The 26,316-nt window shown below is 41.1% G+C and overlaps 1 protein-coding gene across 1 annotated transcript in view; it reads left to right on the top strand.

The window, feature by feature from the left end:
- The first annotated feature begins 3,298 nt into the window (after positions 1-3,298).
- HSF2BP (heat shock transcription factor 2 binding protein) overlaps positions 3,299-26,316 on the top strand; it is a 30,723-nt gene continuing 7,705 nt past the window's right edge. Inside the window, exons 1-5 of the mRNA XM_063126573.1 lie at positions 3,299-3,447; positions 4,562-4,665; positions 6,099-6,248; positions 8,383-8,521; positions 13,670-13,787. Of these exons, the coding sequence (XP_062982643.1) occupies positions 3,366-3,447; positions 4,562-4,665; positions 6,099-6,248; positions 8,383-8,521; positions 13,670-13,787 (593 nt within the window). The 5' untranslated portion in view covers positions 3,299-3,365. The remainder of the gene's footprint in view (positions 3,448-4,561; positions 4,666-6,098; positions 6,249-8,382; positions 8,522-13,669; positions 13,788-26,316) is intronic.

The following is a 26,316-nucleotide window of genomic DNA, read 5'->3' on the forward strand; positions in this document are numbered from 1 at the left end:
ATACTATTCAGCATTATTATCGGAGGGGCTGTAGCTCAGTGGTAGAGCACACTCCCTAGGAAGGAATCTTTCCTAAAACCCTGGAGAGCTGCTGCCAGTCAGTGTTGACAATACTGGGCTAGATGGAGCAGTGGTCTGACCCAGTAAAAGTCACCTTCCTGTGTTCCTTGTGTTATGTGTTTGGGGTCTGCCTAAATTACCGCCACGGATCCCTTATAATTCCGTATCTTTGCGTAAAAGAGAATGAGGATCCTCCCCCTTACAATACTCTTCGTCGTTTTTGCTTCAAAAGACTAATTCATTTGGCCTTCTGGAAATCAAACCCACGGCTCCTCATCAGCCTTTTCCAACCTGGCGCCCTCTAGATGTGTTTGGACTACATCTGGAGGGCACCCGTTTGGGGAAGGCTGCTCAACATTTATCTCTTGTGGTTTCCTACCTAACTTCCTTTGCATAGAATTGGGTTTTAACCACAGAGATTGGAACATAAAGAGCGACGCCGTTTTAATCCATAGACAATCGTGACCAATGATAGCATTCCCATTTTAGCGGTCACGCAGGTTGCGTCCCTGAGGCCCTACGGTCTCCCTCCTCCAGCTCCATCGCGGGGCGAAGGCCACGTGGTGTGTGGCTGCCTGAGAGGCGGGGCCGCGCAGAGTTCTCTCCCTGGCGCTCCTCGGCTGCCGCGGTCATGAAGCGCGCGAGTGGCGGCAGCGCGTGCTGCTGGGGGGAGGGGCCGCAGGTAGCGCGGGGGGGGGGGGCGCTGACGCTATTATCCGCTCCCAGCACCGCCAGCCGCGCGCTGCTTAATGCGGTGCTCGGAGTGAGGGCAAAGTCTTTCCCCCTCAGGGCGGGAGGAGGGAAGCGACTCGGTTCGTTGCCGCGGAATTGTATAGAAAGGGGGCAGGGTTGGGTTCCGCCTCCCAACAGCGCCCCGTTTCTCCGCCTGAGGCGCGTTTCCCTCCGTTCTCGTCTCCAGCGCCTCTCCCAGCATGTGGGCATGGGAGGCCTCCCTTTCCCTTAGGCTGCACGATGGAAGGAACTATGGATGCCGTGGATCTTTAAAACACCCACCCAGGGATGTCCTTAGCTGTGTATCTGTGTGGAGGATGGCTACACTAGAAGAGTGAATTATTAAAACAAAAAATGTGGCGACCGTCTTGTGCCAAAAGACTAGTATAGATGCTAAAAAGAGAAATCAACTCTGGTGCTTGATAAACGTATAAAAACTATTTTATTCTTAAAATCCAAAAATGCTCTGCTCAACGTTTTGGACGTATTCTCCTTCGTCAGGAGCTATAATAAAATACACAGTTCTTTTAAAAAATAAAACAGGAACAACACCCATGCATTAATGAAACATTTCATGTAGAAACCTCAGCTACTCCTATCTACAGATTTTGTAGTTGCCACAAGTCATGGAGACTAAAGATTTTTCAAGGGACGCTTTTGTCCTTATCCCTCCCCAGGATTACATAATACTATTTGCTGACCCTAGTTCAAAAATCTAGGCTTTTCTTTTTTTTTTTTTTTTTTTTAATAATTTTTATTCATTTTCAACACTATATAAACATAAATGAACATTTCCAAAATATAATTGAAACAAACACAATAAGAAAAAGAAATACATCAAATATCTGCTTCATACATATTGAATAATTGTTGAGTACAAATATCAAAAACTATTACATATACCTTATCACACTACAACATTTTCATTCTTAACATAAAAGTGCACCCCCCACCTCGGGATCATTCTTGAGTCCAAAATCTAATCGTTTCTTCTGATGGTGGTTTCCCATTTCCCTTAGTAAACACGAACACTAGGAACTGTTTCCAAATTCCTTCGAACTCATTTATTTTAGTTACGCCTTTTCTCCACTTAATATTACATGTCAGTTTATCATTAATGGCTATATCCCATACTACTTTATACCACTCCTCAATAGAATATTCCCCTTGGATCTTCCAGTTCCTAGCTATCATCAATCGTGCTGCAACCAACAAACTCGATATCAGCTCTATAGTTCCTTTTCCACACTTTATATCTTCAAATAGTGACAGCAATGCTATTTTTGGTGTTTGTTCTATTTTCCTTCCCACTATTTCTTCAATTTCTGAGAACACCATCTTCCATAATCTTTGTACATATTTGCATTGCCACCACATATGTAAATACGTTCCTTTTTCCCCACATCCTCTCCAACAATTTGCTGAATGTTGATCACTTATCTTGTTCAATCTAACCGGGGTTAGGTACCACCTCCATAAAATTTTAAAATAATTCTCCTTTATTCTTACTGATAAACTTCTCAACACTCTTTGTTTCCATAGTCCCTCCCAGCTCTGTCGCCCTATTTGTATCTTCAAATCTGATTCCCAAATCACTTTCTCTGTATTCTCTCTAAACTCCTTCTCTAACAATATTTTATATATTTCACTCATTAATCCTTTTGAAACTATACTACCTCCTTTTCCTTTCTCCTTACTTACTACTAATTCTTCAAACCTCGTCATCTTTCTGCACATTCTATTATCTTTAATCCACTTTTTATTCCATTGTTCTAATTGACCATATTCTAACCAAGATAGCTTCTTCTCCTTTAACAAATTTTCCATATCTTCTCTTGTTTTAATATCTCTTACCCAATCCTTTAATTTTATTTTATTTTTCTCTTTTAATATTTTACATAATCTACCCTTTAGATCCTCTGGGAAATTCTTTAACATTATTATCGGTGCTAAGGGAGAGTTGCTCGGAAGCAGCTTCCCTTTAAATTTAAAAATCTAGGCTTTTCTGACTTAACTCATCACCTCCCCGTTAATGGCTTATTTCTAATCATATGCATAATCATAATCCCCCGCCTACTTAACCCCGGAATACAGGGTGTCACAAGCAAAACAGAGACCAGCTGCACTACACAGAGTAGCCATAGAGCAAATGGTTTAGCCAGAAGCGGAAACATGGGATGAAATTGGGAGTTTCAAGGTATCTTTTTGGCTTGAACTCATCAAGGTTAAACAAGTGCTTATCTCATTAATAATTCAATACTTCAGAGGTTTCTTAAACAACATTTTCATTGCATCCAGTTTGGGAAACTGGTTAAACTGGTTTAACATAATCCCAATAAATAATATTAAAAAATAAGGGACTTCTAAACTTATAACAGTGCACAGGATTGTGGCCAATCTGTTTTAAGTAAAATTGGAATACTAATTGTTGAGGGAGTGCATTGCAAAGTAAAAAGTAACATTAAAGTTTAAGTTAAAAGGCTTTTGTTATTGCTCTGTTGCAGAAAGCTGAGACACAAGGGGAGTTTGTTAAAGTCAGAAAGAGAGCTTTAGAGAGACTGACAACTGAAGTGATGCAAATGCATGACATTTTGCCCAAAATATTGAATGGGGATGTCTTAGAGAGCTTTCAGAAATTGGATGCTGTTGAAACAAGTGAGTTCTGTTATATTAACTATAATAATGCTATCAAAACAGCGTAATTAGTGGTGGTGATGAATATTGTTTTTGAAGTGGCTGAAAAAACAGCACAATTGATGGGCAAGTTAAATATAACAAACATGTGTAAAGCCTCCTTGATGTTACCTTTTTTTCCTCACGAAAACGCCTTGATGGTGGGGGTTGTGTTGTGGAATGTGAAATATCAGGGGGGCAAGTAAATGCCTCAGTTTTAGGCCCTAAAGGTTACTGTGCCTGATGGACCAGTCTTCTCTAGCAAAATCATCTTGGGATCTGAAGGTAATCTGGAGTGAAGAAATAGCAGACAGGGAAAGAGTTAAGCCCCCTGCCCCCCCTGTTTTTTTTGCTGCCTTTCAAATTTACATCTGCTCCTGCAGCATACCTGATAGGTGACCTTCTAAGATATGTATGTTCCACTGGGACATGTTTAGTAAAAATCCCGTTTCTTGCAATTTGAAGCCATTGATTCGGCTCCTAACTTCTGGAGCAACAGAGAAATTTGCTCTGTCCTCTATGTCAGGGGTGGGTAGATCTCTGGGTGATATGTAGTAGATCTCCAAGGGTTTCTGCTTCCCAAATGTTTAACAGAAGCTGTATCAAAATTACTCCCCCACCTAATTGTATACTATTGAAAGTTGGTGTAACTGGGAGTGGGTTTTTGTGTGGAAGGACTGTGAGTTTCATTCAGTCCTGGTACTCAAATTCCTGGGTTCAGAATTCTTTTAATTTTAAGTACATGCTTTTTTGCACCAGGTTCTGGTTGGTGGATCTTGGATTTCTAGTAAAAAAATAAAGTAGATTAATAAGCCTGAAGTGTTTGCCCACCCTGCTCTTTGTGACAGTCCTTCACATATTTGAAGATGGCTGTCATATATTACCTTTTAATCATCTCTTCTCCAGGCTAAACATACCCAACTTCTTTAACCTTTTCTATTAGGACTTGGTCTCCAGGCAACTCACCATCTTTGTCATCTTTTTCTTCTGGACATGTTATATTTATTGTTTGTTGATTAGTTCAGGGTTGTATGTTGTAGTATTTGGGAATGCTTAATCTGCTTTGTATCATTTCACTTGGCCCTCTGTATTTTAGTTGTAGAAAAGAAAGATCATGAACTTGAGCAACTGAGAATTGATTGTGAACACTATAAAGCTCGCTTGGAAGCAGCCCAAGCAGATTGTATGAGAGAAAGAAAGGTAGGGAGGACACTCATTCATAACTCAGTTAATTTATACGTGTAATTGTCCTTATTTTGGGAAGCTCCATTGCAGTCCTATTTCTACTCAAAAATAAATCTTACCTGGTTCACACATAACAATGGCAAATCATGAGTTAATTAATTCAGCCATGATTTGCTGCACCACATGCTGGGCATGTGCTGTGGCTATTTGAATATTCAACTCCTGATTGGGCCAATTGGAGTTGTGACATCTGAAGCTGGACACTATAGTTTAATCATGGGCTAAACAACTCACACTTAACCTACAATTAGTAGTTAGGTTAACTGTGGATTGTTTAACCCAGCATTAACTTATAGTGTTTGGGTTTGGATGTCATGTAGCAACCCCCGATCAGCCCAATTGAGAACTGAATATTCAAAAAGACTGCAGAACTCAGTCGGTGTGACATCAGAAGCAAGACCTTGTTCTTCCCTGTAGGAGGGCGCTCCATTGATGGCAAGCACAAATTTTGCCATCACTAAGTTACCAGAAAGACTTGTTTGAGTACATATTGCTATTATCTTTCTATATGTAATCACCCAGAAAATTCTTTTCTTTTGATTATGACTTTTTGTACTGGTGACATAGAAGCTGTGGGAACAGCTTGAAGAACTACTGATTAATATACTGAAGCCTTTGCTATGTATCAAGCCTTCAAAAATATAATAGTGATCTAGAACTAGAAGCAACCAAAATCAGTAGAATTGAATTATTTTCGTTAATCTATAATGAATTACTAGTTTCTATTCTAAAAGCGCTTTGGAGATTTTAAAAGACTAATACAATTAGAAGCTGATACATTATCTTTGTTTTATTATCTTCGGTCCAAACTAGATTTGATGATGGTAGCTATGTTTGTTTATATGTCTATCCTGTTCATGTATAAAGAGGGAAGAAGTGGAAATCTAATTTTAACATCAAAAAGAGCACACACAAGTGAACGGAGCTGAACTCTCCCCTACTTTCCTCCCTGTGTTCTGTCATCCCAGACACTTTTCTTTCAGCCCAGCTGCCCAGCTTGCTTTTAGTGTCAGAGCTGGGTTGGAAAAAACATGATTTCGTGCAACAGATTGCAGAGGTAGGGTGGGAGAGCATCCAGCTTCCCTCGGCTGTCTGCTGTTTTAGTTGTTAGAGTTAGACTTCTACTCTCCATTTATATGTTTCTGGACAAATGTGAACAACAAACTTGGCTGCTGCCATCATATTTAATTTGGCCCTTGCAGACATTTAGTAACCTGCAGCTATGAGAGGATTCTGCAGTTTCTTAGCAGTTCTTTTCCACCAGAGGCAAGGGTTTTTTTGGACATTCTTTTTGGATATCTTTTTTGGACATCTAATTAGGACTGTCTGGACAATATAATGTCCTCCAGTATCAGTCAAATCTTCATATTTCGTTTGGTTACTTGCAGGAAAAATTAACTGTTCGACAGCAGTTGAAAGAAGCAAAGCAACAGTTATTGCAACAAGCTGAATACTGTACAGAAATGGGTGCTGCAGTATGCACATTATTATGGAGTGTCTCCAGCAATGAAGAAGCAGTTAAAAGTATCCTAGGAAGTGTAAGTTCAGTAAATTCGTAAGTCTTTATTCATTAGGTATTCTAGATAAATGACAGCTTTGACTTAGAACCATTTTTTAAAAAGAAGAGCTTGACCGGTTTTGTCAGTCTGGTTAGGATCAGCACACAGCAGTTGATAGTCTAAATACTATGATCTAGTCTCTAGAAAGCTAGTAGTTGAACATATTTACCCAATTTCAGACCAAACTGAGCTGACAACATAGAATATTAAGTAGATATATTTAGAGGTGAAGAACTCAAAAGACATCTTTAGGAATAATTGACACTTATTTTAGCTGATTTTGTATATGAAGTGGCAGTACAACCTGTGCAGCTACAGAAATATACAGAAACTATTTTTTTGCTTCATTGTCAAGCAGACATAGGAGAGTTGAGGGGACTGCTTTTTACTAACTGCTACGATTTTAGCCACTTTGGTAAGAGACACTATTCCCAATATTTACTATAGAAAACTTCATAGTCATTAACCATTAAATGGACATCAAAATTCCTGTCATATGACTGAATTTCTGTATAATCTACTTGTTTCCCATTGTACCATAATACGGCTGCACCATTCTTCATCCGTACAGTCTGGTTATGATTTAATGTAGTTGATTCAAAAGAAATTTAAGAATCCTTTTCCCAATCCAGAGAGGCCTTTTAGGTACATCTTTGTTTCATCCTTAAAACCTCAGCTCTTGCTGTTTCACAAGTTGGTTTTAATTTGGGGGATTTAAAACTTTTGTGCAATATATGTGTTGAGCTGCTTTTAAAGAATGCAAATAAAAAGGCCCATTGCACATGCAAATCTATGGATTCACTTCTGTAGATAGGGCTTATATATACTTCTCTGATTGAACTGGGTGGAAGTCTTTTGCCCTTCTAATACATTTTCCTCAAAATACACCATGAAGTGAGGGCTGCTTTGGATACTATTTCCCCATACTCACATCTTAAACATCTCCTAACCCCTTTAGATGTGGTTAAAAAAAAATTGGTGGCAGTCCATAGTGGCACTTCATTATAACATGAAATAAATTGTTTTCTCTGTGGTTCTCATTTTCTTTTTCACTCCAGTAATAACTTCTCAAAAATGTGTTGCTGTTCTTGCTTGGAACATGTGAATGTTGTAGGAAAAAGTCAGAAATCCTACTGTTACCAATGGGACATGCTCAATGGGACTCACTGGAGCTTATTTCTGAGTAGACATGTATATTCACTGTTCAGTCACTGAGCCTTGTGTGTAAATATCCAAACTCCTAAATAAAATTTCCTAGGGAAAATGTATTGCTTTTAAATAAATTCTTTAAAAAACTGATCTATGAAATCATGATAGTTATAATCTGGCCTTTGTTTTAAAATACAAATTCATGGTATGTACTAGATTTTTCCAGATTGAAAACATTTCCCAACTGCTACGTGTAGGACAATAAATTCTGAGCTAGTATAATTGTGCAACAGTAATTATGTGATTATCTTGTTTGTTGATTTGCCTCTCACAATTTGGGCAGTTTGGCACTCTTGGTGCATGCACTTTTTTTTACTCCCCCGACTCTTTTTCCTAAGATGCTGTCCGCTACACAGAAACAACAAGGTGTCTTGTGATGCCTTAAAGACTAATTTATTATTGTATAGGTTCATTCATGCCATAATAAATATATTAGTCTTTGAGGTGCCACAAGATTCTTGGGTTTTGCTGGAAGAAATTAATGCAGCTACCCCCCTGGAAGTTATTATCTGGAGAATAAAAACTAAACATGCACATGTGAATTCAACTGCGGTTCTTCTTACATAGTTGATTTATGCATTGACTATCATCTAAAGAGAACATTGGTTAATCCTACAAACCTGTTGCCTTGTTTTGAAATGATTATACACACCATTTCCCTAGTTAAACAGTTTGTATTCCTGCTAAAGTTGTTAAGAAATTTAACGACACTGGAAAACATTTGTCGTTACAGAGAAATTTTGGCTTAGTACAGAGAACAATGTGTTGTGCACATCACACCCTCATATTTACTTGAATATATCCCCACATTTACTTGATGTTACCTATTGAAAAACCTAACCATTGTTTAGAAACTTGTAGGTTTGTAACCATAAAATAGTAATTTTTCCTCATGAACTTCCAGAGTAAAGCTGTAAAGTTCTTTAGTATTGCTGGACAAACGATGGAGAGTTTTGTGCGATCTTTAAGTGAAGATACTAAACAACAGGATATGGATTCTGATGAAAGTCAGTTTGTGTTAGGTTTGGCAGGGATCATTACAAGTAAGTTACTACCAAGAATCAAATGCACTTCATCTAAGTTTTCCTTTATCTTTTAAAAAGTAATAAACTTTCAAAATGTTTATTCTGAGTTTATTTTATTTAGATTAACTTTTTGTAGTTTAGTTGTAATATTTACAGAAATTGACCAGCATATTAATGAAGTCCTGCTTGGATACACTCTTAATATGTCTGTAATCATTGTGACTTTCAGATCAACACTTGATTAGGTAATAAATAAACACTTCTTCTTTCCAGTCTAATGAAATAGACCTGGACCCTGGTTCAGTAGGAATATACTAGGCTGCATACTATGCTTCTGACATTAAGTTGAAGTTAAATTTCTTCTTGTGCATGGTTTTAAATTGAATATATTAGATCTAAGACAAGTAGAAATAGTTTAAAACTTGACTTGAATAAATTTAGTAAATATGAGAGAATTATGAAGAGATAGATATTTTATTGATTTTTGTTATTTGTGTCTTCTACTGCAAACATTATAAGTCTCTAGGAGAAGGTATTGTACAGCTGGGGGTTAGGCACATTGCTTCAGTGGGGCTGTTAGCATGATATGATTGTCCACAGTGGGTCCACAATGACCTGGTTTGCACATAATGCTAGCCCATGGTTTTTTAACCCATGGTTAAACCATAATTTGTTGCCTTATCCAGGCTCAGTATGGTAGATGAACAAACAAACAAACGTTTGTTTTTTCAAGCACTGCGCTGTTTGTTTCCTTCCTTCACCGGCTTCCTCCCTGTATCCAAAATGCCTTTGCAGTGCTGTAGTAATGGCATGTAGAGCAGCTGTTTGTTTTTGTGTTTAATCACACTTGCCCGTTGCTTCTGTAGCCTTGTGAAACAACACATGAACAGCCCATGGTTCTGAGTTCCCACATATTGGACCCATTCAGAAGACATCTTAAACCACAGCTTTAACCACGGTGGTTAAGCCAGAAAGCTGGGCCATGTTCAAAAGACACCATAAACCATGGCTTTAACCACAGTGACTAAGGCTTTTAGCCTTAGTCACTGTGGTTAAAGCTGTGGTTTAAGGTGTCTTCTGAACACAACATGGCTTTCTGGCTTAATCACCATGGTTAAAGCTGTGGTTTAAGATGTCTTCTGAATGGGCCAATGACAACCCATGGTTTAAGCAATGCAGAGTTCACAAACTAACAACAACTCATCTTTCTGGATTGTTTGTGGTTAACAAATCATGGTTTGTTAGTATGACTGGATTCATCATGACAACCCAGAATACAACATGAGTTTCATAAACCATGGGTTAGCATTATGTGCAAATCAGGTCATAGTTATGTATCAACTAAAATTTCCAAATGTTAATCAGCAACTGCCCTCTGTAGATTTTGTAAATACATGTTTCTGAATATGTGTCCTATTTATGTGAAATATTATGCAATCTTAATGAATGAACTGACAAATCAGATGGTATTTAATTGCCAAAACTTTCTGTAGAGCAGATGTTTATGGGCTTCAGAGAAATCTTGCTAATCGTGGGAAATAATTTTCTTGCTCTGGGTTTGCCAATCAGAATGCATTTGTTCTGGAAGATACATTTTTGTAGCTTGTTATTCCTAGCAATTGAATCTCTGAAAGAATGAAGAATCTCATATTAAGAATCTCACAATCAAAAGTAAACCCAATTTATTTTCAGGCCCTAAATAGCTTGATTCTTGATTATGAGCTCTCCAAGCATTTAAGAGCTTTTAATGAGGCCTTACTTCTAATTCCACATTATGAGGAGGCTAACTCTCTTCTATAGCAGCCCCTATGTTGAAGAGGAATTCTCTGCCAACATCTGTACAGCCTCCTCTCTGTCAACTTTCCAAAAGCAGGCAAAACCTAAAAAAAATATTTGGCTACCTTTTGAAAATTAACTGCTTTCTTATTTGGTGTTTATATGGATTTCATTGCTGTGTTATTTCTAATATGTTTTAATGGTTGTTTGGATGCTTATAGCTTTGTTAGTTTTGAAATTAATATAAATAAGCAGTAAATGTTTTAAATTAATAATAAATATAGCCCTGCTAATACAATTCATCACTTCCATCATGTAAAACTTTTTGACTAAATCCATTAACTATTTATTTGGTGATGATGATGATGATGATGATGATGATGATGATGATTTTAAACCCATCTTTTAAGGTGCATTGCCTTTATAAGGTGGTTTACAATATTATAAAAGATGAGTGTACAGTTACAATTAAAACTGAACACAAATGCTTCTCTCCGGGAAGGGGTGATCCCTGCTGTCCTTAAGGAGGCAGTAGTGCGACCACTCCTGAAGAAGCCCACCCTGGACTCAATGGTATTAGGCAACTACCGCCCAGTTGCTAACACTCCTTCTTCTCACATCAGTCCATTGGTTTCTGTTCACCACTCTGCTGCTAAGATCATCTTCTTGGCTCGCTGCTCTGACCATGTTACTCCGCTTCTGAAATCTCTTCATTGGCTTCCAATTCACTTCAGAATCCAATATAAAGTTCTCCTGTTGAATCATAGAATCATAGAATAGCAGAGTTGGAAGGGGCCTACAAGGCCATCGAGTCCAACCCCCTGCTCAATGCAGGAATCCACCCTAAAGCATCCCTGACAGATGGTTGTCCAGATGCCTCTTGAAGGCCTCTAGTGTGGGAGAGCCCACAACCTCCCTAGGTAACTGATTCCACCGTTGCACCATTGACCTACAAAGCTTTTCACTGTCTAGCTCCTTCCTATCTTTCCTCTCTCATCTCACACTATTGCCCCGCTCGTGCTCTTCGCTCCTCTGATGTCATGTTTCTCACCTGCCCAAGGGTCTCCACTTCCCTTGCTCGGCTTCATCCATTTTCTTCGCCTGCCCCTTACGCCTGGAACGCTCTTCCAGAACATTTGAGAACTACAAGTTCAATCGCAGCTTTTAAAGCTCAGCTAAAAACTTTTCTTTTTCCTAAAAGCTTTTAAAACTTGAATTGTTCTGACTTTTATACTGCCTGTTTGGTGCATTCTCTTACCCTCCTTATTGCTTTATTATGATTTTATTAGAATGTAAGCCTATGCGGCAGGGTCTTGCTATTTATTGTTTTACTCTGTACAGCACCATGTACATTAATGGTGCTATATAAATAATAATAATAATAATAATAATAATAATAAGGGAAGGTACTTGAGAGGGTTGTGGCGGAGCAACTGCAGGCACTCTTGGAGGATACTGATTATCTAGATCCATTCCAGTCTGGGTTCCGATCTGGTTACGGGACTGAATCAGCCTTGGTCGCCCTGATGGATGACCTTTATCGAGAGAGGGACAGGGGGAATGCAACCCTGTTAATCCTGCTCGATCTCTCGGCGGCTTTTGATACCATTGACCATGGTATCCTCCTGGATCGACTCTGTGGGATGGGCATCGGAGGCACTGTTTTACAGTGGTACGGGGTCGTTTTCAGAGAGTAGCATTGGGTGACCAGTCCTCGGCCTCCTGGCAATTGAGCTATGGAGTGCCGCAGGGCACCATCTTGTCCCCAATGTTATTTAACATCTATATGAAGCCGTTGGGAGCGGTCATTAGGGGATTTGGAGCTAAATGCCATCAATACGCTGATGACACGCAGCTCTATCTCCCTGTGACAACTGAATCAGGTGAGGCTGTGCAAGTCCTGGACCAGTGCCTAGACTCAGTAATGGGCTGGATGAGGGCCAATAAACTGAGACTAAATCCTGGCAAGACGGAAGCCCTGTGGGTGAGTGGTTCCCGAGTCCGGGAGACGAGCTCATTGCCTGTTCTGGATGGGGTTGCTCTGCCTCTGAAAGAACAGGTTCGTAGTTTGGGGGTACTCTTAGACCCATTTCTGTCGTTGGAGGCTCAAATAGCCGCCACGGCTCGGAGTGCCTTTTACCATCTTCGGTTGGTTCGCCAACTACGGCCTCTCCTGGACAGGGATAGCTTGACCACGGTGGTACAGGCATTGGCAACCTCAAGATTGGATTACTGCAACGTGCTCTATGTGGGGCTGCCCTTGAAGCTGCTCCGGAAGCTGGAGCTAGTGCAGAATGCTGCAGCTCGGCTGTTGTCTGGAGCTGCCCCTTTCCAGCATGTAACTCCTCTGCTGAGGGAACTGCACTGGCTGCCTATTCGCTACCGGGCCAGGTTTAAGGTTCTTGTACTTGTGTACAAAGCCCTAAACAACTTGGGACCAGGATACCTGAGAGAGCGCCTCCTCCCTTACCAACCTGCCCGGTCACTGAGGTCATCCGAGGGCCTGCTCCTGGTGGTTCCACCTAGATCCATCCTCCGATTGGAATCCACCAGGGGAAGAGCCTTCAGCGTGGTGGCGCCCCTCCTGTGGAACTCCCTGCCTCTGGAGGTCAGACAGGCTCCAACCTTGTACTCCTTTCGGCGCCTCCTGAAAGCATCTTTATTCCAAGAAGCCTTTCTTTAACATGCAGCCTTGGATTTCTGTTGTTGTTTTTTGCTTCTTTTTAAATTTTGTTTTAACTGTTTTATTCTGTTTTTATTTTCATTTTACCTTGTACACCGCTCTGAAATTTTTTCAATGAGGAGCGGTATATAAATATTCTAAATAAATAATAATAAATAATAATACATTTATATCCTGCTTTTTTTCCTCCTTAAGGGACCCAAGGTGGCATACATAATCTTACTCACTTCCTCACTTTTATCCTCACTTGTGAGGTAGGTTGGGCTGAGAGTCCTTGACTAGCTCAAAGTCACCCAGTGGGTTTCCGTGGCTGAATGGGGACTAGAACTCAGATCTCCCGATTCCTAGTCCAACACTCAAACCACTACACCACACTGGCTTTCATCTGCAGCAACAGCAAATGATTTTTAACCAACAAATGCAGATTGAAATATATGAATCTTCAGAGTTCTTTTAAAAGCTAGCAGTGATAAGGTCATGCATATTTCCCTGGGGAGAGAGTGTAACAGTGAAATAAGATGCCAGAACTCAGTGCATCATGAAGATTTGTTTGTGGGGGATTATTTTCCAGAACCCTAATTCACAGCCTTCTCAACTATTACAAACTTTTCAGTATTGTATTGCTGCTAGATTAAAAAACTGAGTTGAATAGGAACTCTTTCTTTTTGAAGTGTAGTGTTGATTTTATTTTCCGTTCTCTTTTGTAGATGTTGCTGCTTTAGCATGTGGTCGTGAATTCCTGATTAATTCAAATCAGGCATTGTTGGACACCATGATGCAACTTCTGGGAGACGTGAAGCCAGGATGCTGCACCAAACTGAAAGTGTATGACAATTGAATAGTTTTGAATTAAGCTTATGACTTACAGTTTAATATACTACATCTGATGTAGTGTGGTGGAATAATTAAGAGTGCAATCTGTGAACTGGGCAGTCTCTAGTTTAAATAAGCCACTATTGCTATTCCCCCTCCCAGAACTGCAATATGGGGGATAATAATACTTGCCTACAGTTTTATTGTAAGAACTTCTAAAATAATATATGTGAAGCAGTTAGGGGGAAAGTCCTTCATTTCATTTCATTTATTGCATTTTTATACCGCCCAATAGCCGAAGCTCTCTGAGCGGTTTACAAAAATTAGAACTACAACAATATTTAACAATATACTAATCAGCAACATCACAATAATACTCAAAAATATACTAAATACAAATTCACAGCAAAACAAACCAGATAAAAAGAAAAGAAAGCTTGGTTGGAACAGTGTTTCTCCCCCTGAAGCAGCGCCTCTCTTCAGCTCCACAGCCTTGCTTTTAAAGCCTCCAGGTGGGGGGGAGGGGAGCAGGTGGAATAGCTCACCCTTGGTGGAACAGCGTTTCTCCCCCTGAAGCAGCACCTCTCTTCTCCTCCAGCCTTGCTTTTAAAGCCTCCAGGTGGGGGGGGGGGATAAATAAATGCTATATAAATGCTAAGTCTTACATTAGTATTTTGACTTACTGGCCTTCCTACTAAACTTTTTTAGATTCCCTTACAGGAGATAATGTTTACACTAATATTTCATATAGCAGTTTACTTGGCTGCATTTTGGTGGCTATGTATTAACTCATTTCAGGCTGTATTACCAAGTTCTTTATCTTTGTAAGACATTATTATTATTATTATTATTATTATTATTATTATTACTACTACTACTACTATTACTACTACTACTACTACTACTATTACTATTACTTCTATACCACTCCATAGCCAAAACTCTCTGGGTGGTTCACATAAGATTAAAACAATTAAAAACAATATGCAAAATTTAAAATCACAAAAACATACAACATACACAGAAACATATATCGAAACAATTATAAACAACTTTATAAACATATAACTGAAAACTGTTGTAAACAACTCTGTGCCTTTTGCTTTCTCTGTAAAGCATATTAATAGTGCCAGGCTATACATGTCTACTCAGAAGTAAGTCCTACTAAGTTCAGCAGGACTTACTCTGAGGCAGCTGTGTATAGGATTGCAGCCTATCAGAGCAATCCTATATCCCAATTACATTGGGGAACTGGGGAGAATAAATTGCAGCTTGTTGATGAAAGAATTGCCATATCTTATATGTCTTCAGCTTGGAAGGGAGGGTAATCACATGGCTCAGAAAATCCTCAAATGGTGCAAAAACAGCACCAAATGCCCTCCGTGATGATGGCAACATTTCCAGTTCTGCCAGTTGGGGCTGTGCCAGTGAGACACACACACGAAGGGAACTAATGAATTCACGATAAGGATACCCACCCCTCTAACATTGCTTCCTGACTCCCAGCAAACACAACAACACCTCAGCACCCCTTCTCCATGAGTCCCAGTACCACAGGCAGCAATGACACTGCTATCCCAGTCCTACAGGCAGGGCTTTGAGTTCCCTTAGGATGCCCACAAACACCATTTTGGAAGACAGGGAAGGACAGATTACACAACACTGGACTGCGATAGCTCCCTAGGCAGGATACCTGTGGCGAAGACAGATAGCCCTCCTGTTAGAAGAGTTCAAGACCCACCTGGTGGGGTGGGGTGGAAAACTCCTTTGCTGGGCAGAGAAAGGGGAGGGGCCGGGACACGCAACAAGGGCAGCCATAGACATGCACTGACAACAGAAGCTTCCAGTGGCTCACTACATAGGCCACATTGTTGGGAAACAGGAGGTGTGAGTTTGAGCCCCACCAGGGAGAAACTACCTGAACTTGACACTTCACAGCCATTCCCTAACCACTCATACTCCGCATGGGGCAGGAATTCAACCAGTTAGAATGCCAGGGTTGAATTTAGCATACATTCCCATACTAGGAAATGTAAGGAGGGAATTCCATACTTGTGCATACCTGAGGTAATCGGGAACAGCACTGTATGATCAACCAGCCCCTTTGGCCCATCTCTCTGCTTGGCAATCCATATGACCAACCCCTCCCCCCCATTTTGCCCAATAATCCAGCCCTGCCAAGTAGCATCCCAGCAGGCCTCATTTCCCCTCCTGTAGGATGTCCTGTCCACTCTTCCCCAGCCCCGCCAGCTGATTGCTTAAAAACCCTGGCAGTAGCACCCATCCAGTTTCAGCACTCTGAGAAGCCTGCCTCTTAGCAGTCCAGGGAACCTGAGTTAACAGAGAGAGGAGAGTCACAAGTTCCGAGACCAGCAAGTTCCCTGCCCCATCCCTTGAGTCCCATCTTGAGGCCAGCTCATACTAGGCTGGAGGTGAGTACCTATGAGTACCTACCAACAAGAAATCGCACAGAAGGCAGAGCTGTAGCCTTTATTGAACAGCATCCGGGATGCAGTGGATCCTGACACGAAAAGACATGTGTAAGGTTACCAACCCACTCCAGCAGGGCTTCTGTGAGTGGCTCAACAGATGGTAGCGGAGCTGATACAATGTTCTTTATGGCTTAAGCTCCATGATAGGAACATCACCTGTTTCATAACTGTATGTCATAGAGCTGTCAAAGTGCAGCAGGAATCTTCTTGGATCAAGAAGGTCAACAACCTCATAGAGCAGGTTGGACAAACAACCTGAAAAAAACTTTAAATTTGTTTTAAATGAGGAAAAAAACAGTGCCCAGGGCATTAGAGAGCAGGAAGTTTAAATCTAGCTTGCAAGATAATTTTTACACTTTTAGGGCTCTGTAGCTGCTATTGCAATGGTGTTGACATTCTAGACTCTCTAGGGGGTGATGTTGAGCTACATATAAGGGTTTGACAGTCAGGGTTAGATTTGTCTTTCTTCTCCTTCCTTGGCGGTGTAGAAAAGCACAGCTCAGTTATAGCAAGGGTTTGTGAAGTGCTGTCTTCGCAGCCACATCTCTCAATGCTCTGATTCTATTTCTCCCCCTCATGATTATACTAGGCAGGCAGGCAGCAGGTGTATGCAGAACATGTTTTAATTAGTGATTTCTCCTAATCCTTCCCTACCTAACAGGTGTTGCAGAATTAGAGGTTTGGGAATGCTTGACTTGTGATCATGCTCCACAAACAGTTAGATTTGGTATTCTCCACTTTCCCCATTGGTGAGAACAGGAACAGAATGAAAACATGCCATAACTCTGTATCATTTGCCTGGATAGCCCTGCATTCAAGAAAAACTGGTGTGCATTCAAATTGGTGCAAACATACTCTAAGGCCTTAGCTAGACCTAAGGTTTATCCCGGGATCATCCCTGTTCATGTAAATGACACACAGGATATCCCGGGAGCAGGCAGGGATGACCCCGGGATAATCTCGAGATAAACCTTAGGTCTAGCTAAGGCCTAAGTGACAGCTCTTCCTAGCAATTTCCCCCACGAGACTGGCTCCTTCTACTTTAAAACTATGGTGATTGAAGCTATTATAAAAGCAAGGATTCTAATGGTATGACTTACCTGGAAGGAAGGCCCATTGAGTTTCCTGGTACTTCCTTCTAAATAAAAAAAGAATAAAATCATGCTGCAACCTGCAAATAATTTTTGGGGGTGTTTTTGATTCCTTGAGGTCAAATCATACCTTTTTATCCTGTCAGAAATACCGTTAACCCATGCTAGGGTTTTATTAACTATAAAGCATTTAGTCAGCTTTTACAATTGGTCTTGTTTGCCTCCAGAATAATAATAAAAATTACTTTAGTATCATGCCTTTCCTTCAGAGAGCTCAGGGCAGCATATTTGGTCTTCTGTCCATTTTAATTTCACAACAGTCCTGTGAGGCAGGTTAAACTGAGATATAATGGCTGTATTTAAACTTCACTTTAAGCCATGATGGGTTAATAAAATACAGTAGCTTATTTTGAAAAGCTGAAGGAGAGGTTTTGACCACTCTTGCCAAGCAATTCTGTAGGTGACCAAATTGGGACTGTCACACAACACGATAACCCATGATGGGTTAATTAACATAGTCTGTAGACCGTGGGTTATCAAATGGGTTATTTTGGCCAAATAACCCATTGTGGGTTATTGTGATGTCCAAAACCAGTCAATGGCCTTGTTCAGACGACACCTTAAACCATGGCTTTTACCACTGTAGTTAAGCCAGAAAACTGGGCCATGTTCAGAAGACACCTTAAACCATGGCTTTAACCATGGTGAATAAAGCTTTTTGTCTTAGTCACTGTGCTTAAAGCCATGGTTTAAGGTGTCTTTTGAACACGGCCCAGCTTTCTGGCTTAACTACTGTGGTAAAAGCCATGGTTTAAGATGTCTTCTGAATGGGGCTAATGACTGGCCCAACGTCATCCAGTGAGCTTTATGGCTGAATGGGGATCTAACCCAGGGTCTTTGCAGTCCTAGTCAAACACTCTAATTACTGCACCGGCTGTCAGTAGTGGTATATCATGGTTTACTTCTGTTTTAGAGATGGGTGGCTGAGTCTAGGAAGACATCAAGCTGTCAAAAATCCTGTACTTAGTTTAAAGTTGAGGTGAAATTTGAAAGCAGTCCAATCTGTACAGCACCATGTACATTGATGGTGCTATATAAATAAATAAATAAATAATAATAATAATAATAATAATACTGATTCAACTCCACCAGGCCATGTGACACACTCTACACATGCACTGGAGCTTCTAAGTTGTTTCTTTCCGAAAAGCAGCCTAGTGTGCAACCCAACAAGCCACCCACAAAACTCAGGAAAGGTTGAAATGTGTCTTTGTTAGTGTGAGGAGTGGCTGTCACATGTATAAAGAGGCTCCCTGGATCATGGCCCCAATAAATTATTTTTATTTGTAACTCCTAGGAAGGAAGCCATTAGGATTTGCTCCTTAGTCTGTGGCTATAAAGACATTATATCAAAATCTTGCTTTGCCTAGTTATTGAACATAGACTGTATACATTTTAATTGACTTTATATGTTGTTACAAAGGATGGTCAGCAGAGGGTGCTGCAGGCTTAATACTATCATTGCCAGAAAGAACACTACTCATAAATCAGTATTTTCTTGACTAAGAGAATATTTATTTAAAGAAATAGCGAAAATGAGATATGTAACAAAAATACTTAGACTTTGTAAGCATGAATACTATTTTATAGTGAAGAAAATGTGAGCAGTTGATGACAGGAGGAGGTGCTGAAGGACTTGGGAACAATTCCCAGGCAGTGTGCCTGGCCAGTGAGCTTTGACCTTTGAACAGCTTAGCAGAAGATGTTTAAACTCTTCCGGGCGCCCCTGTTTCAGCATTCCTTACTACTTTGCTTTCTCAGTTCCCCATAAAAACAAACAACTGGAAGAAAAACAAAACACAGCCATGTTTTTCGTCATTTTTAATCTGTTTTGCTATTTCTACTGCTAAACAGACTGCAAGACTATATACAGAAGTATTAATCTTTTCTATTGTAAGAAATTTTATATAACTTTATTTTGGTTAATGATATTGCATAGCAGGGATTCACATTCTGTGGAGGCACACCAGTCGTTTGTTAGGGTGACCAGATACAAAAGAGGGCAGGGCTCCTGCAGCTTCAACTTTTGTTCTGAAGAGGGAATTTCTTGAGGTGCTGCATATATACAAATGGCACCTGCTGAAATTCCCTTTTCTACACAACTGTTAAAGATACAGGAGCCCTGTCCTCCTTTCCATATGGTCACCCTACTCTTGTATCAGGATAACGTCTTCCGCTTGAACTGGGTAGGCAAGAACAACCTGAAGAACTGGCAGAGGACTGGTTCTCCTTTCATTTTTCCCAATTTCTCTCCTGACTTTGAGAAGGAAGTTGACTTTTTATGAACATCTCTCAGAGCTATTTTAGCTTTCTTTTTCCCTTCAAGGTAATAGATGTATGAGAGAGAAAAAGAGAGAGAGAGAGGGAGGGAGAGAGAGAGAAGAAAGAAGAAGAAACAAAGGCAAAAGTTTCTTTGCTTTACCCCCACCTGACTGCCTGAGGGGCGGGGTGCATGCAGCTTGGGTCCAGAACCTGCTGAACATGTAATACTCCAGGCCCTGAATGAATCTATTGCAATCCCACCCCCTTAACACAAGAGGCTTGTGGAGTGATGCAACATGGAGTAAGGAAGAAAACTCCCCTCTGGAGTGACTAAGATCCAGAGGGGTAGTGTGTAGGAGATTTCTGCACCCTTTTTCTTGGCAATATGAGCCCTACAAAGAAGGTTCTACTTTACCATGGGGAAGGAGGAACGTCTCTCCCTGTTGGGACAGATGTTAGTGCCTCAGTCAGAAGACGGTGAATAATTCTTCCTTTATTGGAGGGCCTTTTGTCCTTTGTTTTGGAGTAGGAGTAGGGACCGCAGCTCATATTCCAGGCATGCAAGGAGCAGTATGGCCTGTAGCCAGGAGATCCATACTTCAAAAACAACCTGAGACATGTCACATGTATTCAGATGCTGCCCCACCCCCCATGTCAGACTTGCCCAGAAAGACTATTAAAAAGATTTTAAAACTGGATGCATGCTGATTTCTGAAGAGGAGGCTTTACCTGAGTTTCATCCCTTATACACCACACCAGTGTTGCTCAATCTAAAGGCTCAGACAGATATCACTGTAACTCAGAAAATTCAGATTCCAGAGAAGGGCATGAATGATCAAATGTACAGATGCTAGTGACAAACAGGACTTCTTGTTCCCAACAGAACACTTCCTAGTTTTCTTTTGAAGGCTGTGTACCCGCCTCTCTATAGTGAACACCAAGATCTGTCAATCTGCTGCTTCCACCGACATAAGAACAGTAGACCTGCAGGTACTAACTTGACATTTCCTAAGATTTCCTGCAGACCAAGCTATTCCTTTTCCAGTTTCTTTTGATGTTCTCTTGAAGAAGGAATGGTTATATCCTGCAAAATCCAGGCACATTTCTATTTTAATTTCAACCAATTTGACTCTGCAGCTGTGGATCAAATTACTATTATTATTATTATTATTACATTTTTATACTGCCCATCAGCCGAAACTGTGGGAATTGCACAACCAAAAACCGTAAAATATAACAAGTACACATTTTAAACATTAAAAAGGCAATATAAACCAGTTACATTAAAATCCAGGGAAAGCCTGTGTAAAAAGGTATGTTTTCAGGAGGCACGAGGGAGGGTCCTCTAGAGAATGGATGCCACCACAGAGAAGGCCTGTCACATTTGTTCTAAAAAAATTGAGAAAATAGATTAAAATCCATCAGTAGTAACATTATTAAACATTAAGAATACAATATAATAACCTTATTGTTTACCAAAAAGTTTTTTTAAAAAACATTTCACATGTTTGTTAAGCTTGTAAGGTAAGCCATGCTTGAATCACATCAAGCATCTAGTCCAGCATTCTGTTTACACAGTGCTCAAACAGCAGTGGCCTGTCCACAAGAAGGACACAAGTTCTCAACCCATCACTTTTCTACATGGCTGGAGGGATGCTGGGAGTTGTAGGACTTTTTCTGTCTAAACATGTATAGGATTCTGCTCTTACTGTCTATCAAATATGAAGATAGAAAAAGGTGTGTTTTGGGTTAAAAAAATAAAATATTTTGTCTCTGGGTAAGAGCATCAGCAAGTATACAAGTTAACAAATTAGTTTGTTATGAAACATCGTTCTAGAGGCTTTTGAAAGTAGCTGAGCATAGCACTTATCCAATGTATATATTTTCAAAGTGCTGTGTAAACAGTAACAAGTGGTTTGACAAAAGTAGTGTCACTGCAAAACTAATGGCATATTGGGTGCCTTTTTGTAATTTGAATAAGTATGTCATGGGTTCTCTGATTTGTTGGAAGGCCCACAACACCAATGGAACACCAGATACGCCTCCATCATGGTTCATTTCTCCTTGGATAGCTATTTCCAGAAAGTGATGCTGGGGCTTTACTGCCCCGTTCCAGAGCAACGATGTCACAGGGTTCTACAGGGCTCAATTTTATCCCCAATTCTACTCAACATCTGCATGAAACCGCTGGAAGAGATAATCTGGGGATGTGGGTTGAAGTGTCATCAATATGCAGATGACACCCAACTTTACCTCTTGTCTTCATCCAACCCAGATAAGGTGGTGAATGTCCTGAATTGGTGCCTGAGCAGCGTAATGGACTGGATTAGGGCCAGTAAATAACATACTGTTAGTAGATGATTCATCTGCCTAGCTGAACTGTGTTCAACTTGTTCTGGATGGGGGGTTGCATTCCCCATGAAATATTAGGGTGTTGGGGGGGTGCTTCTGGACCCAGGTGGCCTCACTGGCTAGGAGCATCTTTTATCATCTTAGGGTAGCAGCTGGTATATCAACCCAACAGAGTTAGCCTGGTGACTGTTATCCACAGTCTTGTAACCTCCTGGTTGGATTACTGCAACACATATGTGGGGCTACATTTGGGGATGGCTTGGAAACTTCCATTCGTTCAAAAGAGAGCTGATAGAGTACTATCTGGGACTGGTTGATACAATCTTGTGATATTAGCAGCACTGGCTTCCGGTCAGTTTCCAGCCCCAAATCAAAGTGTTGTTATTGATGTTTAGAGCCTTAAACAGCTTGGGACCAGAGTATCTAAAGGACTGTTTCCTCCTACACGCAACTGCTTGGATCCTTAAGTCATCTTCGGAGGTCCTCCTCTGGGTGACCCCCGCCGAAGGAAGTTAGGCAAAGGGCGGCTACAAGAGAGGCAGCCTTTGCAGTTGTGGCGCCCTGTTTATGGAATGCTGCCCCCACCCCCAGGAGGCTTCCTGACCTCTCCGTTTCTATCTTTTTGGCTCGAGGCTAAGACCATCTAGGCATTTTAGAGACTTGGTTTTTAGATGTTGTTGTTGTTTATTCGTTCAGTTGTTTCCGACTCTTCGTGACTTCATGGACCAGCCCACGCCAGAGCTTTCTGTTGGCCGTTGCCACCCCTAGCTCCCCCAAGGTCAAATCTGTCACCTCCAGAATATCATCCATCCATCTTGCCCTTGGTCGGCCTCTCTTCCTTTTGCCTTCCACTTTCCCTAGCATCAGCCTCTTCTCCAGGGTATCCTGTCTTCTCATTATGTGGCCAAAGTACTTCAGTTTTGCCTTTAATACCATTCCCTCAAGTGAGCAGTCTGGCTTTATTTCCTGGAGTATGGACTGGTTTGATCTTCTTGCAGTCCAAGGTACTCTCAGAATTTTCCTCCAACACCCCAGTTCAAAAGCATCTATCTTCCTTCGCTCAGCTTTCCTTATGGTCCAGCTCTCGCAGCCATAGGTTACTACGGGGAATACCATTGCTTTAACTATGCGGACCTTTGTTGTCAGTGTGGTGTCTCTGCTCTTAACTATTTTATCGAGATTTGTCATTGCTCTCCTCCCAAGAAGTAAACGTCTTCTGATTTCCTGGCTGCAGTCAGCGTCTGCAGTAATCTTTGCGCCCAGAAAGACAAAGTCTGTCACTGCCTCCACGTTTTCTCCCTCTATTTGCCAGTTACCAATCAAGCTGGTTGCCATAATCTTGGTTTTTTTGAGGTTTAACTGCAACCCCGCTTTTGCACTTTCTTCTTTCACCTTTGTCATAAGGCTCCTCAGCTCCTCCTCGCTTTCAGCCATCAAAGTGGTGTCATCTGCATATCTGAGATGGTTAATGTTTTTTCCTGCGATTTTAACTCCAGCCTTGGATTCGTCAAGCCCAGCATGTCGCATGATGTGTTCTGCATATAAGTTGAATAGGTAATGTGAGAGTATACAACCCTGCCATACTCCTTTCCCAATCTTAAACCAGTCCGTTGTTCCGTGGTCTGTTCTTACTGTTGCTACTTGTTTGTTATACAGATTCCTCAGGAGGCAGACAAGATAACTTGGTATCCCCATCCCACCAAGAACTTGCCACAGTTTGTTATGATCCACACAGTCAAAGGCTTTAGAACAGTCAATAAAACAGAAATAGATGTTTTTCTGGAACTCCCTGGCTTTCCCCATTATCCAGCTGATATTGGCAATTTGGTCTCTAGTTCCTCTGCCTTTTCTAAACCCAGCTTGTACATCTGGCAATTCTCGCTCCATGAATTGTTGGATTCTACCTTGCAGGATCTTGAGCATTACCTTGCTGGCATGTGAAATAAGTGCCACTGTCCGATAGTTTGAACATTCTTTAGTGTTTCCCTTTTTTGGTATGGGGTTATAAGTTGATTTTTTCCAGTCTGATGGCCATTCTTGTGTTTTCCAAATTTGCTGGCATATTGCATGCATCACCTTGACAGCATCATCTTGCAATATTTTAAATAGTTCAGCTGGGATACCGTCGTCTCCTGCTGCCTTGTTATTAGCAATGCTTCTTAAGGCCCATTCAACCTCACTCTTCAGGATGTCTGGCTCTAACTCACTGACCACACCGTCTGAGCTATCCCCGATATTATTATCCTTCCTATTCAAATCTTCCGTATATTCTTGCCACCTTTTCTTGATCTCTTCTGTTTCTGTTAGGTCCTTGCCATCTTTGTTTTTGATCATACCCATTTTTGCCTGGAATTTACCTCCGGTGTTTCTAATTTTCTGGAAGAGGTCTCTTGTCCTTCCTATTCTTTTGTCTTCTTCCACTTCCGCACATTGCTTGTTTAAAAATAATTCTTTATCTCTTCTGGTTAACCTCTGGAATTTTGCAATTTAATTGGGCATATCTCCCCCTATCACTGTTGCTTTTTGCTTTCCTTCTTTCTTGGGCTACTTCCAGTGTCTCAGCAGACAGCCATCTTGCCTTCTTGGTTTTCTTTTTCTTTGGGACATTTTTTGTTGCCACCTCTTGGACAATGTTACGAACTTCTGTCCATAGTTCTTCCGGGACCCTATCTACTAAATCTAGTCCCTTAAATCTATTCTTCACTTCCACTGCATATTCATTAGGAATATTAGTAAGCTCATATCTAACTGATCTGTGGGTCTTCCCTATTCTCTTTAGTTTGATCCTACATTGTGCAATAAGAAGTTCGTGATCTGAACTACAGTCAGCTCCAGGTCTTGTTTTTACTGTCTGTATAGATGTCCGCCACCTTTGGCTGCAAAGGATGTAGTCAATCTGATTTCGGTGTTGGCCGTCTGGTGAAGTCCATGTATAAAGCCGTCTTTTCGGTTGTTGGAAGAGAGTGTTTGTTATGCACAGTGAGTTGTCCTGGCAGAATTCTATCAGCCTATGTCCCGCTTCATTTTGTTCTCCTAGACCATGCTTACCTGTAATTCCAGATGTCATTTGACTGCCCACCTTAGCGTTCCAGTCTCCTGTAACGAAAATAACATCTCTTTTTGGTGTATTATCCAGTAGGTGCTGCAGATCTTCATAGAACTGATCTACTTCTGCTTCTTCAGCATCTGTGGTTGGGGCATATATTTGGATCACTGTGATGTTAAATGGCTTACCCTGAATTCGAATTGAGATCATTCTATCATTTTTTGGATTGTATCCAAGCACTGCTTTAGCCACTTTATTATTAATTATGAAGGCTACTCCATTTCTTCTTTGATCCTCTTGTCCACAGTAGTAGATCTGGTCGTGATCTGATGTGAAGTGGCCCATTCCAGTCCATTTCAGTTCACTGACACCCAATATATCTATATTTAATCTTGACATCTCACCAATAACCACATCCAATTTGCCCTGGCTCATAGATCTTACATTCCAGGTTCCTATGGTGTGTTGATCTTTAGAACATCGTATTCGTCGTTCACCACCAGCACCGTCGGCCGCTAGCCGTCCTTTCGGCTTTGAGCTAGCTGCGTCATCACATCTGGGGCTAGTTGAACTTATCCTCTGTTCCTCCCCAGTAGCATTTTGACCATCTTCCGACCTGAGGGTCCCATCTTCCGATGGTATATCGACATATCTCTGGTTGTACTGATCCATTTAGTTTTCATGGCAAGAATACTGGGGTGGATTGCCATTACCTTCCCCAGGGATCGTATTTAGTCTGACCTCTCTACCATGACCTTCCTGTCTTGGGTGTCCCTTCACGGTTTAGCTCATGGCATCCTTGAGGTGCTCAAGCTCCAGCACCACGACAAGGTAACGATCTCCTTTGCTGGAGTTTGGGGCCCAGACTAGTGCTTTAATCACTAAGCCAATTTCATTCTTTACAAACTGCTATTCTGAAGTAACACTGGGCAGTTTTCTTGTTTCAAAGGCCATCTCAGGATGTGAGTGACTGCTGATGACAGGCCATCCCATTTCAGTCTGTGTAATATATATACCTCCAGCAAAGGAGACTTGACCTTGGGGGAGCTAGGGGTGGCGACAGCCGACAGAAAGCTCTGGCGTGGGCTGGTCCATGAAGTCACGAAGAGTTGGAAGCGACTGAACGAATAAACAACAATATATATACAGTTCCTCCCCAGTAGCATTTTGACTATCTTCCGACCTGGGGGTCCCATCTTCCGATGGTATACCGACATATCTCTGGTTTTTAGATGTTA

Source organism: Elgaria multicarinata, chromosome 5 (genome assembly GCF_023053635.1).
Source record: "Elgaria multicarinata webbii isolate HBS135686 ecotype San Diego chromosome 5, rElgMul1.1.pri, whole genome shotgun sequence".
In the NCBI taxonomy this organism is placed as follows: Eukaryota; Metazoa; Chordata; class Lepidosauria; order Squamata; family Anguidae; genus Elgaria; species Elgaria multicarinata.